Below are 19,900 nucleotides of genomic sequence, written 5' to 3' on the forward strand. Positions count from 1 at the left end.
AAAAAACGGCGATGGTCTAGAATCCTACCACAGCGATCAAACAATTATTAAATTAATGCACAATGTTTGGGTTAGGATGCAGGTTAGTGTTGCCGTTTGGGTGTGGGTGGGTCAAGTATTAATATTTAATAATCCTATGCTTAACCCATCCAAACCCAAACGCTAACCCATTTTCTCAAATAATGTCCTTTGTGGGATTCTAGACCAGCGCCGAGAAACTTTTGTTACCGCCCTAATATTGTTAAACACAGTGAATTTTTCAGTTTTTGTGTTAAACATAGAAGGGTTATTTGAATAAATTCTTATATAAAAACGTTAGGTTTAAATCGAAACTTGCACTAGCATTTAGTATCAACAGCTCTACAAAATTACAATTTATTGCTAAAGCTCCATACAGAAGTTTAATGTTAATGTCTGATGCCTGGAAAAAGTACCTTTAAACAGGCCAGAAGGGAAAGTATGACAGATGGTGTGAACAGCTATAAATATGGAGCGACTAGGGGCACCCAATGTCAAAAGTCCTAACTTTATGTATACGAAAATCAGGGTTCATATTCGATTTTTTGGGGGGTGCAGGTTTGGTATGTTTAAAAAAACAACTTGCTGGTGCAGTTGCCATACTTTCCACAGGTTTAAATAGGTAGCAACTAATTCATGCAGTAGTGGTCTGGTTGACAGCCACAATATTGTACTTACTTTTAAGAAAAATATGTTTTACCTCATCCTCGTTTAATATTAATTGTAGATGTGCATGTGCTGTGTATTGTGTTCATAGAATTATTAAGATATTGCAAAAATGTTTTAATGGAAAGCTGAATTCAAAGTTATTTGACGGTTTTAAGAAAAAACTGCTTGCAATCTTAAACCCTTCCAGCTAAGATACTGTTTTAGGCTTTCAATATAATTCAGGATTCAGGTGGCATTACTATTAGATGAGAAAATCAGCTACTTTCAAAATTATCTAAAACACAATGTTTTGTAATGAAATAGGTGCAATGCTATGTTGTTGTTTTTTTGACAGTCTTTCTTAAGCCACAGTTAATAAACAGCCAAAATAGGGGCAATTTTTGGAAAGCATTTTAACTTAATTTTCGAAGTACATTGACCCTTGTACAAATTTGAATTAAATGTCATGAGTTCATACCCTTGGATTCCACTGCCAAATGAGTGTACCATGTTACAGATATTGTGCCATGAGAAGAAATCTGTGGGAGTGGGTATCTGTTGTAAGATTAAAAAAAAAAAAAATTGGTAAAAACACTAAACATTATTAGCAATAACAATGTATGGCCATCAACAAACAGACATTTCAATGTCACAAGGATAACATAATGGAGTATTTGAGGTAGTATTTATTGTGGCCTTATTTTTTATCTTTTACAAACATGCTTTTTTTATGTAGCGCTTTTTGAATAACATTGTATTTGTTTTATCCAACAATGTTGTGATGCATCAGCTTTGTAAAAAAACACTCAGTTGCTACTCCTTGTCATGTTAAGGCTAAGGTAAAATGTATGTATTTAAGGTTACAGCAAATCAAAAGTAATTTTCAGGACCATTTTCAGCTGTAACAAGTAGTTCTTTCTGTTTACTGTGCAAAATGATTTCATAGTTTTGCCATGTTTTGACTGGGCTGAAATTTTGGATATTATTACATTATGACGGAAAGACAACAGCTGAAAACAACCCTCTCTTCCTTTAATGACTCAGTCGAGGATGTAGCATGTGGTTGGGTTAACCACAGGTTCAAGGGCTACAGAACAAAGCGGGTGAGTGCTGTAACTTCGAACTTGTTTAAGAGCTATTCATGTTTTGCAAAAGTTGATGGTTGATAAAGCATAAGGTTTCAGTTTACAAATACTATTAGAAAGGTTAGCCTAATGCAGGGGTTCTTAAACTGGGATCCATGGACCCCTTGGGGGGGGGGGAGGGGGGGGGGGGTACATAAACTAGTTTTAGGGGGTCCATGAAGGCCTAATTAAAATATTAGTGTATATTTGGAAAGTATTAAATTTTTTAAGAAAACAAAGTTTAGTCAAAATTTAAACTTTTTGTTCTGAATGTGTTAATACTCTGTTTCACTTCTAATGGAAAACAGCAGATTTCTGACGTCTATTTGTATAATGATGTCAATTTATGACGTCATATTATCTAGAAATTTCTTCCATATCCTGGTCCACCCTAACCAAAAAAAATATTTTAGAGGTCAGCGGTAATAAAAGTTTAAGAACCACTAGCCTAATGTAATGCTAATGCAGATATGTGTATATGTGACCACCATGTCAATTGTTAAATACAACAACTTTACTTAATTAACAATGTTGTTTGTGCACTCTAGAGATGGGGACAGCTTCGAGTTTCTATGGATGCCAACCAGGGTAAGTCTAGTGCAATATTTAAACTTAAACATATGTGTTTGGACTTAAGGAATTTTCAGTTCACATTTAATTGTTTTGAAACCGCAAGTGTCTGAATTTGATTCAAAGTGCATAAGATACCTTGCATAAAAAATCTGTTGTAATTGTCTACAGTCACGCAAAGCTGAAAACTTGTTTTTGTTAGATAATGTTATTCTGTGTAACTGGAAGCTACATTCATATTTTGGTGGCATTTGTTTTTTATTTGAACGCATTATGTCGGGCAAATATGCATGGCTAAAAGTTAGGTGGTTGGGCATAGTACTGTGATGTAACCCATTGCAAATTAAGTTATCTATCAATATTCTGCCTATCAATATTTCTAAACCATATTATTGCTAACAGTTTAAGAATTGCCCTTTGCTTTGTTTTTCTCTAAAACCTGCATTTCTTATGAAGGACACTGCGCCATTCAACTATTTAAGGATGTTGAGTTGTCACCTACATCCTTTGAATCCCACAAAAGACCAAAGAAAGAGCCTAAGAAAAAGTTTGAACTAAATTTTACAAGAGCAGAATTTTGCGGAATCGAAAAGGGTGAACACCATGACAGATATGGAACCAGAAGGTACAGTGGTAACTACACAAGTACATTTTCTTTATTTTAGCTGCAGAACAGAATTTTCTGTATAACGTTGAAATTGTAATGACTTTTCTATACCTTGCTTTTAATTGACAGATTTGTCTCGCCATACTTATTTCAGAGTAGATTACACGGCTTAAGTCACTGTGAAAAACTGTTAAGTAAGATTAATTTAATCTTCACCTTAAAACTATTGAACAACTTCTGATTTCTTGAAATACAATTGCATTGCCCAAATATGCCCTTTAACAGTATCGTGTTAGGATATAAATGTTTATTCAATTTCCTTCCTTTAGGTACCTGTGTATTATTACAAAGCAAAGTCATTTGATAATTGAGGATGCTGTTATGACTTCTACTGGCCTTAATCACAATATTTTAGGAACTTGGTATCAGAGAATTTCTGAAGTGATGAAATATGGTAAATAACAATAATATATAGAATATAGAATATAGAATATCTACTGGAACTTTATTTATTATGTTGTGTTATGACCACAACCTCGAAATAGTTATTAAAGTGTTTAATTATTATGCTATAAAGTCCACTTATAAAAATGTTAACTTTATGAAAAAAATATTGGTGGTAACTGTTTTGGAAGAAAGATGAAGGATTAATACATAGTGATTTTGTATCTCTAGGCAAATTGTGCTGTTTGGAAAAGTTTACATACTAAAATGCATGCTTATTATTGAAATCCAAAACTCATTATCTTTTACATTTGAAAGTCAAAGTTCTTTTTATAATTACAGAATCTAATGTTTATTTGAAATTAGTAATAAAACATGACTATGCATGTTAAATTAAAATACCCTTGCCTTCATTATTGCACATGATTTAGCAATTTTAATCTTCTTAAAAAGAAGAAAGCCAAAACTTCACAGGCATTTTTTTCTGCAGTTAATCGCTGGAAAATCATTGAGAAAGATCCAAAATTGGCAAGCAGCAAAGTGTGTTACCTTCATGTTAGCAGCGAAAACACTAGTGAATGTCACAGCCTTGAAGATAAAACCCGGGATAACAGAGACAGTAAGACTCACTGCACTTAAATCTTGTTCTTATCTTGGGGTTAGATGTTTGGTTTTAAATTACCTACTTGATTAGGGTAATTTACAAATCATATGAAGCTTTACTGGAAATGTGGTCTGAACTCTTAAGAAGTTCAAGCTGTTTTTCTCTTTTTTTTTATGTAAACATTTTTGTCTAAAAATTTCAAAAAACTAACCTTTACACCTCTGGCTTATATTTTTTAAATATACTTGCTCATCAGTAATATTAATACTACAGTATTTTTTAGCGAAACCAGACCACTGTCAGTGTACAAGATCAAATAACTGATATTTAAGAAAACTGTTTCCTATTGACCCTTACCACAAGAAACATGGCTAGGAGAAAAGTTGTACAGGTTTAAAAGATTGAATGTTGTATGATGCTGCACTTTTTGCACTTAATCCCTTTGTGTGTTGTGCCCCATGCAGTGACACCTTTCACCATTTTACTGCTTTGATGTATGTTTGTCTTCTCAGCCTGTGTGGTTGCCTGAAGTCACAGATGATAGGCTAGACTAAGTTCATGTTTTGTACTGTTTAGGTGTTGTGGTTTTTATTTTTATTAATTGTCTATTGATGACCTGCAAATAAATAACAAGTATAACCTTTAAAACCATGGATCTAAAAGTTTATCACCTGGCAGACCCCTTTCATTTGTTTGAAATAATAAAGGTGCTCATAATTTTTGTTAAATAAGGAAAAATTGAAAAATAACACAATTTCAATTTTACTCTTAATGTTCTATTAATTATTGAGAAGATGTGCTCCACCTCCCCAGCTAATAAAATTTATCCGAAAATGAATTTAAAAGATGTCAGACATATACTTTAAAATTTTCTCAAGGACCCCAAGAGGTCAGCAGCTGACCTCGGTTTAAGCGGCACTGGGCTAGAATCAAACGGTAATAACCAGCGTAACTCTGTAGCGTCCTGTGTTTATAGAAGTTCTTAACTCGGAGAGGTGAATGTTTTTAAAGCTTGTTTGTGCTATGCTATGTTCCAGAACTAGTGTTGAGGTCTTGGCGGACGAAAGATCTCACTGACGTCAAAGAACACCTGACAACTATGGACGACCAGTCCACCACGGACGTGATTTTCCAAGTTCAAGAACTAAGCGGTCAGTTGCTTCTCAATATAGTTGAAGCAAACTTCTCACCCTAGATGCGCGATGTGAATTTACGTCCCTGGCTTACGTACTGAATGATTTATACATATTTTGAAAATTAGGTGCCTTGAAGGGTTACTAAAACTCTAAGGTTTATTAACGATGTCGTCACGACTAGAACGAACATTGTTTGGCGATTGTTATTTTCGTTTTACCATTTAGTATTGTTTATAATTCAATTAAAACTAGGGTAAACCAATTTGATCCATGAACAGCCACAAGTCACCACTTGTGTAAAAATTCACACTACCACCGGTAAGCCCGGTATTTATCATAATAGGCGGCAAACAAGAACAGAGCAAATCTGCGCAGTAGCCAAACGCGGTCGTTCAATGCCCCAAGGGCGGTCCCATAGCGCAACGCAGATTGACCCATTCTTTCTATACATCCTGACCGACTTACCGCACTTGCAGGGGGCTCGTCGCTGGTGCGCATGAGCGTCGAAGGTGCCCTGGAGCTGCGTAAGATCGTGGAGCAAGCCAGGCGTAGCAGCGCCGCCAACCGCAAGGCAACCACCACCATTTGCCCGGGATTCAACGGTAAGCGGCAATTTGTAAGGCCCGCAAGTCGCTGCCCTATCTAACGCTTCGCCTCTCTTTATCGGTGTTTTAGAATTTTAAGGGCTGGCTGTTTTTTTTCTTTTTGTCTGTTTGCTATCCTTGCCTTGTCGCGATCCATTTAAAGACGGGTGGTTAGTTTTAAGACTTCCAAGTTCTCGGCAACAGCACGTGCAAAATAAACAGGCAAACATTTGCAATTTTTAGCTTCTGGGTATGACACGTGTTTCTCAGTAAAGTGTTGTACTTAGCGGCGGTCTTCGGTCTAATCGTGCGTCAGCACTATTTTTACGTTCTTTCTTCCTAAATGATGTTTTATGATACGAGACAAGACCAGACGATGCTCAGACTAAGCAGGGTATTTGCCAATTTTTTATAGATGTATCGCGTGATTTTGACATAATTCAACTTTACAACATACCTTTCTTTAGTTTCCTTGGCGACGTTAGTTAGTTAACCTTGGTTACCCAATTTTTTTATGTTACGAACTAAACAGCGATGCAAACCAGTGTTTCCCAACCTTTTGGGCTCGCGCCACCCTACAGAAAAGATGAACAGTTTGCGGCACCCCTAACTAGTACTAGTGTTTTTGATAAGTGGTTATAATGTAAAAAAATTGTAAGGCACAATGAACCAAATTAGAACTACATACGTTAGCTATACACACTGTAGGAACACATTTTATTTATTGCAGCCAAACACGAACAATAGTATCAAGAAACTTACCAAAATAAAAGTTGAAATCCTAAAAAAATAAAAATATCCCTTCGTTATCCTTGTGTTTAAAAAGTGGCACCCCGGGTCGATTGGGAAACCACTCCAAACATATATATGCGATTAACGTCAGTTAACTCCTACTATGTGTTTGCCTATATGTGTAATCTTTTTCCTTTGCCAACAAGAAATGCCTTGTGTATGCACGCATTGTGCTTTTGTAAGGCCCCACCAAGTGAACCGCCCTTGCAGTCCAGCGCGCAAATTTTGGCGGTCGCAGATCAAATTACCACTTAAACCGCGTTTCGTTAAGTGCAGAAGGCTAAACCCGACAAGAGGCTTTCGACAAATTCACAGCATTGAGCATTGTAACCGCCGTAGTTGGGGTGTCGCATCGGAGTTGTAATGGAATGATCTTCTTACACTGTGACTAAATGGTTAGAGTTAGGCCCAAACATTTCAGAAATTTTAAAGATTTGTTGGCTGGTTTAATTGTTCGCGGTATTCAACATAATTAAGTGTGTGTTTTAACTGGATAACTTTAGGCTTAAGATGACCATTGGGCAATGCCAGGATGCCCACTTAATACGGTGTGGTGTAAATCCCTGCATCTTAACTGTTGTCAGCGTCTGTCTTGCCAATCTGTGTTTGGCATGGCTGCGCTGTCGTCATATTCAGCTCCTTGTGTTACAAACCAGCTTGTGTTACAAAACAGCACTTAAAAACTGCTGAGCAACTTGACGCGAAGCCTAAAGCAGGCCACTCGCCCAAATTTCATCTCCTCTTGGCCCTGCAAAGCGTCCGACACACGCGACGACGACTAAAAGCCCGTAACGGCAAGAACGCACGCGAGTCGCGCTTCAAACCGTTGGTTTGTGGCTTTGCGACCTGTCGCCCGCACCTTTGTCGCGTCGGGCTGGGAGGGCGACTCGAAACGCCCTGTAGCTGGGCGCAAATGATCCGTGCTGGTCTGTTGTTCGTTTATTTTTTGAAGGGCAAAAGCTGGGGGCTGACCTGTGTCCACACGCCCTTGGTAAACGCGAGGTTTTTTAATCAGGGATGGTTCACGAAATACCAAAGCCCGTTGTGTTGTAGTCCAGTTTTTAAACCCCGAAATTGCGCCGCCGTTTGATTTGGTTTGTGTTAATTCGAGAAAATTGCAAAAGCCATATTAGTATATGGATCATATCAATTAAATTTGAACCTAATATTGCTAATATATTGTATTTTGCACGCGTACAAAACATCAGTGAAGCGAATGAGGTCGCCAATGCTTCGTCGTTATAATTTCGCCCCAAAACTAAAACACTGTTTTAAAGTATTCCACAGACAACTAATAATAATAAAAAAAAGTAACTCAAGTCAAACCTTTGAGTGACACTAATGAAGTGTGAAGCTTTGATTTGTTTATATTATATTTTATTTACCTGTATATAAAGCGAGGCGGCCGACTTAAAACGACAAACTTGACCGAGCGAACATCGTTGAACGTCGGTCGATTTTACCTGCAAAATTCCTACTCAGAGCATTAACTTGCACCAAAGCCCACCGCCCCATTACGCTGTCGCTAGAAGGTGCATCCTGCCCCCCGGGCCCGAAGCCAGCGCTGCGTCGGCAGCCGTTTGTCACGTGACGTAGTGCTGACGTAAGCATCGTCGGCGCCCTGCTAAAAAATGCCCAAGGTCAAATCTGTTATTTATTCTATTTCTTCGTCTGGGGTTCGAAATCTGCAAAATCGTCTCGAGTGCCCGGAAGCGGTAAACAAATCCTTACTATCCGCCCGTTGACTAACCAGTTTATATTTGCGCTATTTTTGTTGAAGGTACATCTTCTGATTAGAGCTCGCATCAGCGCCTGCCGCTACGTGTAAGTAGCAATTTACACCGCGCAGTTCAAGTGGCGTTAGACGCTCGGAACTAATAAAAACTTGCCTTCTGTAGCATAACAATTCTGAAAGAGGGTTTGGTATATATATGGCTAACTAAATTATCTTGTGTCACTATGACATGTGGGTATCAAATAAAGTTTGACTGTACCCGGAAGTGGTAAATATATTAGAATTAAACTACAATGGCAATATTAAACAAATTGTGTCAGCCAGTCGAGCTTTTCTCCACCAAAGTCACGTTACGAGTAGAATAAAGGCGTTAAAAGCGTTCCCCCTAATTGGCAATCGTCAGATCACGACGCGTGTCTAGATATAAGCCCTGTGGTTAAGTGTCGCTGCGACACAGGGCCTGTGTCTTGTTGTGTAAATTTACGCCTGCTTTTTGTCGCAACGGTATTTCCAATAAACGCTTGTTATTTTCTCCTCAAGATAACCCTACAAAAATAGTGCCTTTCCCTATGACTTCCTCCGTTGAAAGTGACGCTAAAATGGTCGCGTCGTTTTACCTTGATAGTAAGTCGTCAGAAGAATTTACTTCCAAAACTTTAAGAATGTTATTTCCCTCCATTAAAATACAAGGCCGCCATCGTTTAACTAGGCTACGGCTATTTATATTAGGGCTACCTGTAAATCGTTTAGAATCTTGTATTAAAGCCGCGCCAGCTTGATTTGGGCAATGTTTACCTTGTTTTGTTTTTCTTTTTGATTTATCTGTAAGTAGACAAATATACGTCGGTCGCCAATCCCACATTGTTTGTGTAATACACTTGGCTCATTAATTTGAACACGTACTTAAAAAACATACTCTAAAACTAGACAAAATTCCCACAATAATATTAGCATTGTAAGGTCGTTGAACACCAAATTTTGCGTCATTAAGTCATTATCTTGGATTGAAGTGCCTTAAAAGTGTGGCGCGCTGGGAAAATCGTCGTTTTACGCTACATGTTGTATTCGCTGTACTAGAATAGCCGCTGAACGGCTATTTATAAAGCCAAACAGCTATTATGGTGTGTGAGTGATGGACTCACACAGCAAAAAGAACGTGTTTGAGATTTGATGTGTTCAACATTGGGGGAGGTGACCGAACGCTTGGGGTTTTGTCCTGAAGTTCTCCTACCATTTTCCTTACTGGACCGCACACGCTTATAAAAGGAACTGATCCTTTCTTTAAAAATCACCAGAACTACAATCGGTTCCAGAATTATCCACATATTTCCCCCGTCCGGTCATAATTGTTTTTGTTTTTGGTATAACACCCGAGTTGTACATCACTGTAAAGTGTAAACAAATGCGGGCGGACGGTAAAAAATGTCTCGTTTATCACTTTCAAAGCTGCCGGGATGCTAAATGTTTTATTGTGTTGTATTAAATGGGTTTTAAGTTTTGAAGCCCTGCCTTTGGTTACTGATTTATATGCTTGTTTATATCAGGCGTTTTTTAAATGTTGACTGCGAAATTAATCGGCAACAGAATAGGCGCCTTATCTTCGCCTCTGCCTTTTGCGTAAAATGGCCCGAATTGCACATTGCTAATGTCACGTGGTGAAAGCTTGAAATTTTCGCGTGACGTTTCGGAACACGTAACACGCCATGTGACGCCCCATCCGTTTCGAAGGGAAAATATAATGTCACGCCAGACTTGGAATTTTTCGCACGTCGCCTTTCCGTGGTGACTTTGCAAAAAAATGAAAAAAAATACCAGCGGATTTTCCCGCGCCAATTCCAGCATCCCGTGAACCGCAAGCGTCAGTGAGGACTCGGCTAGTTGCGCCTGAAAAGTGTCGCGGTCTCCAAGGATCTTCTCCGCCTCCTCTTAAGAACTGGCGCTCAGCTCAACAGTCATACGTTCTCTTGCCGCTAAGAGTTCATTTATTTGAGCTGGAGAAATCAATTTGTTAAGATTTCCCAATGTTATGCCATTCGATGCCGACCTTTCAGGTCAACCCCTTTAACAAAATTTAATAGGTAGTTGGATAATGAATATCAGGTTCTGCTCCGTTTGTTGTTTAGACTGCCCTACTGCCTTTAAGCAAAGCTATGTTCGTGATTATTAAAGTAAGAACAACTATTAAAAATTAACTACGTGAGAAATAACTAAAATAGTGAGAGTCAGAGACCACACCTGCACTTGGGTTTAGTGGGTTACATACATGTTATCCAATTCCAAAATTACCATTCGCCTTACAAGAATCTATGCAGTACCGAAATAATGTAGTTGATTAGCACCACTTAACACCAAAGTGTTCCTGTATGCAAAGTGTATCGAGTTTCGAGCGCAGCCATCTCCACGAATGCGAAACGACCATTATACGGGTCACCAGGCGGGACGCGAAATGTCGTATTATGGTGCAACGACTGTAGCATCCAGCACTATAGAGATCGGCCGATAAGGCGGGTCACACGAACGGGGAGACAGCGAAGGCTGACGAATTAGTAGAAGCGGCTCGTTTGTCTACCTTTTCGCTTTGCTTGCTTTGAGTTTAGCCCCTCCCTTTCTCGGTGGCACTGACGTATTTCGTCGTGCAAAATATTCCGCCGTATTTTTTCCGTGACACCGTAGATTCGCGTGTTTCGCCTCCCTTTTTCCAACCGGCTACTTCGTTTAAGCACCCTATATTTTTCGTTTCCAGTGTGTGGCGTTTAATTTTGAATTGCAGATTATTTTTATAAGGCTGTAAAACGTTGCTATGATTTAGTGTGCCTGATAATTCTTCGTTTAATGTGTTGAAATCACTTACGCTATCAATATTGTGAGTGTTAAGTAATTAACCTGTTAAATTGCATGGTACATTATAATGATTAACGCCCTTGCATGTAACTGTTTGCGTACCTAACGAATTTGCACTTGCAGACCTAAATTGCTCGCCGAACCTGATAAAATTACCGCCGACAAAAAAGAAGCTGTCCAAGATATTGCCAGGAAGCTCCAATTCACCTTCCGGTACAGTGGTAGTGTTTGTAGCTGGGTGGCTTCTTAAAACATAGCATTAGCGCGTTAAGCGCGTTAACCTTGTGACTCACTAGCGACTGGTTTGGCGGAGAAATGTGCCCGGGGTAAAATGTAATGGGCGCTTAAAAGACACGTACAGCGGTGAGCAAACTATTTCCCTTGTTAAGTTGTCTCCGACCTATATTTTGTCTTGTCGGACGGCGATAAGTTAAATTTAAGCGTCTATTTGACATTATTCAAATAGCTGTTGACGTGTTTCCATTTATAAACTAAAGCGCTGTTTTTCTATATCGCAAGCACATAGTCCATTCAAAGTTACTTCATTTGGGGTATATATATTATGAGTCACGTTTCGAAACTCTTTTTGTTTGTAATTGCAACTAACAGTGTAAAGCTTTTTTGTTTGTTTGTGAAACTTAATGTCCCGTGTGGCTCACTGCATGCTGGCTCGATTACGAAACCCTATTCCTTTTATCGCTTCGACTAATCGCAGCAAAATATGACGCTCGATGACTAACATTCACAATTTTGTTGTTGTTTACTCTGTTAGTTTTAAAAATATGAGTAAACCTTCTCGAACTTACAGGGTGGGTACACTCGTGTAATGTATGTAATATAGCCTTTATATGAACTATAAGGATTTACCTTTTGAAAAGTTAAATAAATTCAAAAATAATAGATCGCCCTTTCTGAAAATAAAATAAACCGACTGAATAATCATGAAGCATCGATTTTTTCGGATCACAAATAAAATTTGGTTGGTTTATTTTCCCCTTTTTCGACTTTTTGTCCATTTGTTTGTTGCTATATATTTATTTTGTACGGAAAAATTGTTCCCAATTTTCATGTAAGGATTCCCAATTGTTTTTTTTCAAGTGTGCTTTCTATGACATGCATGTCTTGAACAACCAACCAAATTTTCGATTAGCTTAAGGTATTCGACCTCTAGCACGAGTTCGCGATTTGCATTTAATTCTCAATTCCTGCACAAAGTCACCTATGGTATGATATCTAAACTTCTTTGTCACGTTTTGTCTTATAGACAATATGTTTACAGCGGCCAACACTCTTTGCTGTTAGGGTAATGCTTGCATACTAGGCATAGTGTCGCTTATAACTGGCAACAACAATCAGCAAAAAACGGGGACCACTAGAACCTTGAGTTTGAAACAGCTTTGAATCTTAAAATCCCGCTTGAACAAAAAATAACCAAGACGGGTGTTGACTGCTGTGGAACAAAATTGCCAGCAAAACAGCCGTTTAACATAGCGTTGCTTTCCTTGTTTCAACAGGCAGCGGTGGCAAGGCGCCACACACCGACAAAAAGACCAGCCAGGTCGGGCCCAACAACCACCAGGGGAACCTGTACGTGAGGCTGGAACCAGAACCAGTCAGGGACCAGATGCAGCCAGACGCCAACACCAGCAACACGCCGTACCAGAACCTGCTAAACGGCCACGCCGCCGGCCTGTGCATCGAGAGCGACCGCGATACGGCGCCTCGCTGCCCGTCGGACCGGCCCGGCCCCTCAAATCCTGGCCCACCCGGACACTGCAGCCACAACAGCAATAAGGTGGTGGTGCCCCCGAGCCTGGCCGGTCACTCGCCGGTGAGTTGTCGTGTTGTTCATTGTTCAAATAAGCCTTTTAAAACATTTTCGCAATGTCTTTTTTTGTCTTGCCTTATCGATACACTTTTCTGCCTAGGTTACAGCATGATTCGTTGTAAATAAACGTATTGTAGCAGAGACTGATTTAGTAAATACATAGCCACCTATTCAATGAAACATTCACACATGTGTGTTAATAACTGAGATCTAGCCCTTCGAAGCTGCTTTTTGACCAACGACTACGGCTTACGTATAATTAGTACACCGAAAGCCATCGCAGACTCACCAAGTCTGTTGATCTATGATGCAAGCAGAGCAGACTAGAAAAACAACTAGCCTGCAGTGAGGTTCGAACTCACCACCTCTGGTCAAGCCGGGACCCTCGCTCTATGAACTGAGCTATACGTAAGCCGTAGTCGTTGGTCAAAAAGCAGCTTCGAAGGGCTAGATCTCAGTTATTAACACACATATGTGTGAATGTTTCATTGAATAAATGATATGGTACTGTGGATCCCCTTCTATGAGGTTGCTTGTACTAACAGATTGGGCAAGCATTGGCGCATGGTTGTTTCTCGACTCGTTCCCTTCTGAGCCTGCATAGCTCAGTTGGTAGAGCGACGGTCCCGGCTTGACCGGAGGTAGTGAGTTCGAACCTCACTGCAGGCTAGTTGTTTTTCTGGTCTGCTCATGGCTTTCGGTGTACTACATAGCCACCTACGTCGATATTTTCAAAAGAATATTAAACTTTGAAGCTTTAGGCTAAGGTTGTGGTAAGACGTATTGAAAGCCCACACAGAAGCATATTTTAAATATTACGATTAATTTCAAATTAATACATCCATAATACTTACGTGTAAATAGCATTACTAAGCCTACGTTGCTCGTTTGGCGAAGCAATGGTACCAGCATGATTTAAGTCGTATTGTAAAATGCTTTAGTCTCTTGTAGTTAAATCCCATTACGAAATGTCGTAAGTTCGAATCCTGACAAAACATATAGTGGTTTCCGGAACACTTAATCCCCAACACTTTGCGGTGATTATTTCCGTAGATTCGCCCGACGTAAACATAAACGAAAATCAACACCGCAGCACCTTTCTTTTTGCCTAGACTCGCTCGCTGACGCCCGAGTTTATCCCGCCCTTTGTGGCCAACGGTGGCTGGAACCCGTCGCCCTCGCCTCCCCACTTCCCCTCCTCACCAGTGGACGACGACGGCAGCAACAGCATCAAGAAGGCGCCGCGCCTGAACACGCAGACCAGCTTCGACTCGGACTACCACACCGGCGACTTCACCTTCCTTTCCGAGGCCACCGCCAGCAACGACCACTACGTCAACCTGAGCCTGCGTCGCGGCAACTCGGACCCCGACGTCACGAGACGGCCACACCCCCCAAGTGGAGGCGGCAGTGTATACCAGAACCTTAACACAGGCGAGCGTCCGCCTGAGGTGCCGGACCGCGACCACCGCGTTGATCATCGTGGGAGCAACGGTGCCAGCTTGGCGCTGCAACATCAGCAGCAGCAACAGTCTTATGTGAACTTGGCTCACCGCAACAGCTTCCCTTGCGTCGACCGTGCTCTCGCCCCGCCACCGCTTGTAACGCGCGGTACGCCGCCGATTCCTCCCAAAGACTTGTGAGTGTTCTCGTTTCGGCTGCGAACTTTCATTGGCAGTTTATCGCCCGTTTGGTTTTTTATTATTATTAGAGGATAGTTTTTGGTGCCCTAAAACGCGATTGGGCTTGACGATATCTTGCTAACTAGTTTTTTGGTGAGACCAAGCAAAAGTAGACACACGAATATGATCATTTTAGTCGATAAAATACCAGACTATAGTGAATTGCCATGTTGTTGTATAACTTTAATACGGTCAATGCCACGATACCCTAATGGCAATTGATTTGGGTTGCGTACTGTTCGTTCTGTGTTTGTCAAAGTACCATATGTTATGAGCGACTCCCCGAAAACCAAGCCGCTTTCTTGCCGTTTAAGTCGCAGCAAGAGTTCGGAGGGAAACGGAAGCCAGACCTCGCCGCCAATCTACCGTAACCCGCCTCGACCTCCCCCGCCTCGCAATCCACCGGTGGAACACTCCTTCAATATGTGAGTTGCGCGACGTCCATAAGTCTGCTCTCTAGCCAACCTTTTTTGTGCCTGTTTTAAGCCCTTTGCACCACCCCCTTGCGATGGATTCCGATGTATGATACGAAAGCCGTTATCGTTGGTCAAACGGCGACCTCAGAAGGGGTACACGTTTCTAAGCATCTTTCTTTGTCCCTTGTCTGCTTTGAACTATTTTTTTGCGATAATATCGGATCGCAGTCGATACTCAGTACCAGTTAATTGTGCTGTGCCGTTCAGAGTTACTGGTAGCGACTCAACGCAGCGTTTATTTTTACCCGGAAAAATATTTGGCAGAAAATAGAATGTTCGTACCCGAAGTTATGTAAACTCCTAAACACCAACAAAAATCTATTTGACCTTATTAGTGTTGGAATAACGTATTTCGGATCAAATTGGAATGCTGTACTTGGCTTGAAATATTGAATGTGGATATCGCTATAAACTACGACAGTGGTCATTCGTTTTCACAACAAATGTATTTCGGCTTGCATTTCAATGGAAAATTCCCAAGTAATGCACCCTATTTGCGCAACATAGTGTCCAGAATTCAATTTTCCGTTTAAATTGATTCAACTGTTAACGACAATTGAAAATAGTACCTGGTAGTTTGCTCGCTAATATACTTAATGGAAACCTATCGATTTAGCTGAAAACAGATTGTAATATCCTCCTGTCGACATTAGCAGGGTCCAACTGTAACCTCATAAACTTTATTAGGGATCCTCTTTGGAATGCAATCAACAGGCAAGAACTCCCACCCTTGTCAGGAGATGAACAGCCGAATATCTCTTACGAAAACAGCTATCACGTGAGTATTAAAATAAAAGAGCAACTTTGACCTTTCCGCAACTATACGTAACTAACTAAATCTTTGTAACTGTATTTGTCTAATTCTAAATAGAGCTTCATCAGGACACTTTGACCTGATGAAGCACGGTTGTATGAAAGCTTGTCGAGAATTTCATGCAACTTGTCTTTATATAGTGCCACCTGATTCATCCAAACGTAACCAGGAACAATTTTTTCAAGTGAAATTTTTTTTGTTGTGTTCAGCATACGTTTCTCTCCGAATATGCAGTGTTATAAACAAGTCCCTTTGAAATTAATTAAGTCTCAGTCGAGTCAATAGCAAAATTCAACTCAAAATTTTTTTCAACAAACGTCCCAAGTCATTGCCATCATAACAAGTCAAATTTTCGTCATTGTCTTACCAAATAAATGGTAAACGTACAAAATCGATATGCACGTTTCATTTTGAGCAAAATTTCGCATAGCAAGCAACGAAACAAATAGATAGTTAGGATTTGTATCTTTAATCATTGACAAAAAAAAAAACAATTTTACTGAAATGTATTTGATTAAACACTAATAAAGTTAAGTCATTTAACGAATTGACTTACGTCAAGTGATTTTGCCCAAAATAGTTAAGTCAAGTCAAGTCATTCAATAAGTGCACGTCATTCCAACACTGGTGATGTGAAACAGGTTACTGAGAAAAGTTTTTTTGCTTAAAAGAAGAATAAAAACAGCAATTCTTGAACTGACTTTACTAAATGAAAAGATGTAACTTTTTACTGTATCCGTACTTTTCATTGCTTTAAAGTAATTATCACCCCCTCGATTTTCGTTGCAGTTCGAGACCTCGATCAACGAGGTCCTGCACCAGACGCACTGGAGCGAGACGCGCGACCGCTGGCTGGACCTGACGTACTCTGTCTTCCTCAGCATAGCGCTCGGCCTTGAGAAGGCGGACGTGGGAACGGCTGGTGACTGGAAGGCCTTCGCCGAGGAACTGGGTAGGTTCAACTGCCCTTGGCTTTTTTCTTCCAGTTTTTTGGGTTTACTAAGATTTTGTTGCATTGGAGCGTAACGGTTGGAGGTTTTAGTTGGACGTAGTAGAAATATTAAGACCCCTATAGAGAAGTAGCAACGTTTTAGTACACCTGTTAAAAGCAACAGAGTTATTCAAGGCGTATGAAATTGATACCTATACTTTTAAATGGGCTTTGATGTTTCTTCTACGTTTTGTTACATTAAAAATAAATATCTCAACATGTCATCTTTTAAACCGAGAAAAAGTCGTTTAAATTGTTGCTTTCAAAAGCATGGCACGATGCAGACCAAGCATAGTAAATTCAAAGTATTTTTGACGTTATAGGGATTGATTTGATTTTGATACTTCGTTTGACTTTATTTTGTCCTATAGTGTTGATTTGGAATCTTCACTAAAACTTGGACGATCAAGTGTTGATACGGATGCTTAAATTGACATTAGGTGTCGAACGTTAATTTGGATGCTTAGTTGACCTCAGGTCACCTTAGTGTTAATTGAAAGCTCAGTTTGACATTGGGTTGTCATAATGATTATTTGGATACACTTTGTTTTCGCATTATATTAAGTCCACGTTTTAAAATGTTTTAGATAACTGATCCGATACTGAAGTTTTTATTCGTGTACAGGAATTTAATAGTAACACAATTGCTTACTCTAGTGGTTTCGTATCTTAATTGAATAAAATGAAAATACATACAAACCAGTTTTATTAACACAGAAACAAAAACAGCATCGGTGTTTTTTTTTAAACATCATTACCAAACACCAACAGTGCGAGATCCTACAAGGCATCACGTGTTCAGTGACCTTCGACCGCATGTAACAGAATAGTTACACAATAAAGTTAGTTACAAAACACTTACACTGAAATGCACAAGGTTAGCAGTTTCCATTAAGTAGACAACTAACCCTTTTCGTCTTCACTTCACAACGCATGAAATCAACCAACCCCTACCCTTTTGCAGGCCTCACCTTCCAAAACATCCAGCAGCTGCACGGGCTCATGCACTCGCACCCCACCCTGCGGCCATTCGAGGTCGTTCTGCTCCACTGGTGCCGCATGGACGCACCGATTCCCTTCAACCGCGCCAATCTGCGCCTGATTCTGGTCAAAATTCAGCGCTCCGACCTCGCCGATCTCGTACCGCTAGATGGCGGGCGACGCACGAGCAACGGGAGTCGTTGATTGACAGGTGAAATTGGCGGTCGCGTTGTTTGTTTGAACTCGTAATCGTTTAAATGCACGTCAACAAGTGAAGTACACAGTAGGTCGCAATAACTTTTAAATGCCTTCTAGTTAAAACTTATTAAGTCACTTTTTCAAGAAAAATAAGTTTTTGCGCTAAGATTTTAGCCGAAGGGAGATTTTGATTGGCAGGTCATACATCCTTCGTAGTTTTATTTTGTCGCAATTTACATATTGCAAAAAAGTGTTCCACGCGTTTAAAAATACTCGCACTTTAAGGCCCGTTTACACTACAGCTGCACTGAGCGGAGCTGAGCTGCACTGGGCGTGAAATTGTTTTCACTACAGCTGCAGTGAGCTGCGCTGGGCGTGAAAATCGCGACAAAACGTAATGTTTGTCTATAGCTGCACTGGGCTTGAGTTTAGCAAAGCGTGGAAATCGCTCCAAAGCGTATTTTTTTCCAGCTGCACGGGGCTTGAGTTTAGCAAAGCGTAACTTTAAGCTAGCTGCAGCTGCTGCACGGGGCTTGAGTTTAGCAAAGCGTGAAACGCTCGCCACAATAGAATTTAAATGCAAATTACGCCCAGCGCAGCTCAGTGCAGCTGTAGTGTAAACGGGCCTTTAAGGTCCATGGGCACAGGTTGCCCGTGACTAATCAGAAATATTATTACCATCACCAATCTAATTTGACATCGCCTTGTTTTTTTACGCAAAAGCAATTTTCTACACCGGTATAGTTTATCGTAAATTATATATTAAACCCGACAGTAACAAAAAAAGTGCGAGAATTTAAGATATAGAAAAACGCAATACTAACAAAAGTACATTTGTTGTTTCTAGGTTTACTGTTTCGCGGAATAACAAAATAAGAAGCAGCGGAAACTTCCCCATTTGCCTTTTTTCGTTTTGTCTTCGTTTCAAATCGTACACCTTATAATGAAGAAAAAGTGTAATCACTCTTCCGCACATTCGCCTCTTTTCAATATGCACCCGTTTTTTTTTACATTGACACGTTACCTTGCGCCATAGACCCATCCCCTAACCGTTATTGTTACCTTTTTATCTCTGCAGTAGAAAAACCAAAAAATCGAGCTCGAAACCTTCCATTTGTAATACTGCCTTATATCTCTTACCTATCTTATCGCTAGTACATGCAGTTTCGCCATCAACTTTGCATTGGTGTTTTGCCGTTCTCCCTACGTCATTGAAATTTGTTGCACTATTCTTTTGCTGTAATATTATTGACCCGCGAATAGAAACTCTTCTTTTCTTGTTACTGTAAATTTTGAATAGATTGACAAACAACGTATTCATTTTATAGTACAACATTGCTGAATGGTATTTTTATATGTTTGTATCGTATTTGCGTTGCGCTGCAGTTATTGCCGAGATTTATGTTATCCTAATTAACTGCAAATTATCTCGGTTCCATTATTTCGTTTATTTAGCGTTTTTTTTTACATTTAAATTAACGGGCTTCTTCCAGTGTATGCAACAGAAATATGAGCGTGTTGATTGGAATTTTCGCCAACACACTTGGTTTCCATTGGAGCAAAGACGCTACACTTCCTATTACTTTACCTATAAAAATACGCTTTAGTGCAATTACGTATTACTCCGGTATGTTTCTTGCTTTGAATTGACAATCCTACACTGAAAGCAAATTTTTCCATTTCAATCATTGCTGCCAGTTTATCAGTTTTGCAGTATTTCCGTTTGCACTATTATTCTACATTCTCATTTGCCACGCGCCCAAAAATCTCCACAAACTCAAACTGAACGCGGTTCTGTTCCCTTTACTCACAGTATGCCGTTCGTCT

At 40.0% G+C, this 19,900-nt stretch overlaps 1 protein-coding gene across 2 annotated transcripts; it reads left to right on the forward strand.

Moving 5' to 3' along the window:
• The first annotated feature begins 1,413 nt into the window (after positions 1 to 1,413).
• Positions 1,414 to 19,528, forward strand: LOC146161174 (uncharacterized). Of its 2 annotated transcripts, XM_083384187.1 has the most exons (15): positions 1,414 to 1,769; positions 2,339 to 2,378; positions 2,817 to 2,985; positions 3,297 to 3,421; positions 3,902 to 4,030; positions 5,053 to 5,166; positions 5,628 to 5,753; positions 11,227 to 11,316; positions 12,618 to 12,934; positions 14,044 to 14,570; positions 14,928 to 15,038; positions 15,777 to 15,867; positions 16,693 to 16,855; positions 17,859 to 18,086; positions 18,921 to 19,528. In XM_083384187.1, the coding sequence occupies exons 1-14, from the start codon at positions 1,659 to 1,661 to the stop codon at positions 18,077 to 18,079; spliced, it is 2,334 nt and encodes a 777-aa protein (XP_083240313.1). In that variant the 5' UTR covers positions 1,414 to 1,658; the 3' UTR covers positions 18,080 to 18,086; positions 18,921 to 19,528. The 2 variants fall into 2 exon arrangements, with proteins under 2 accessions (XP_083240313.1, XP_083240314.1); XM_083384188.1 differs by lacking the exon at positions 11,227 to 11,316.
• Positions 19,529 to 19,900: the final 372 nt, after the last annotated feature.

The sequence above is a fragment of the Ascidiella aspersa genome, chromosome 3 (assembly GCF_963924565.1).
Source record: "Ascidiella aspersa chromosome 3, kaAscAspe10.2, whole genome shotgun sequence".
In the NCBI taxonomy this organism is placed as follows: domain Eukaryota; kingdom Metazoa; phylum Chordata; class Ascidiacea; order Phlebobranchia; family Ascidiidae; genus Ascidiella; species Ascidiella aspersa.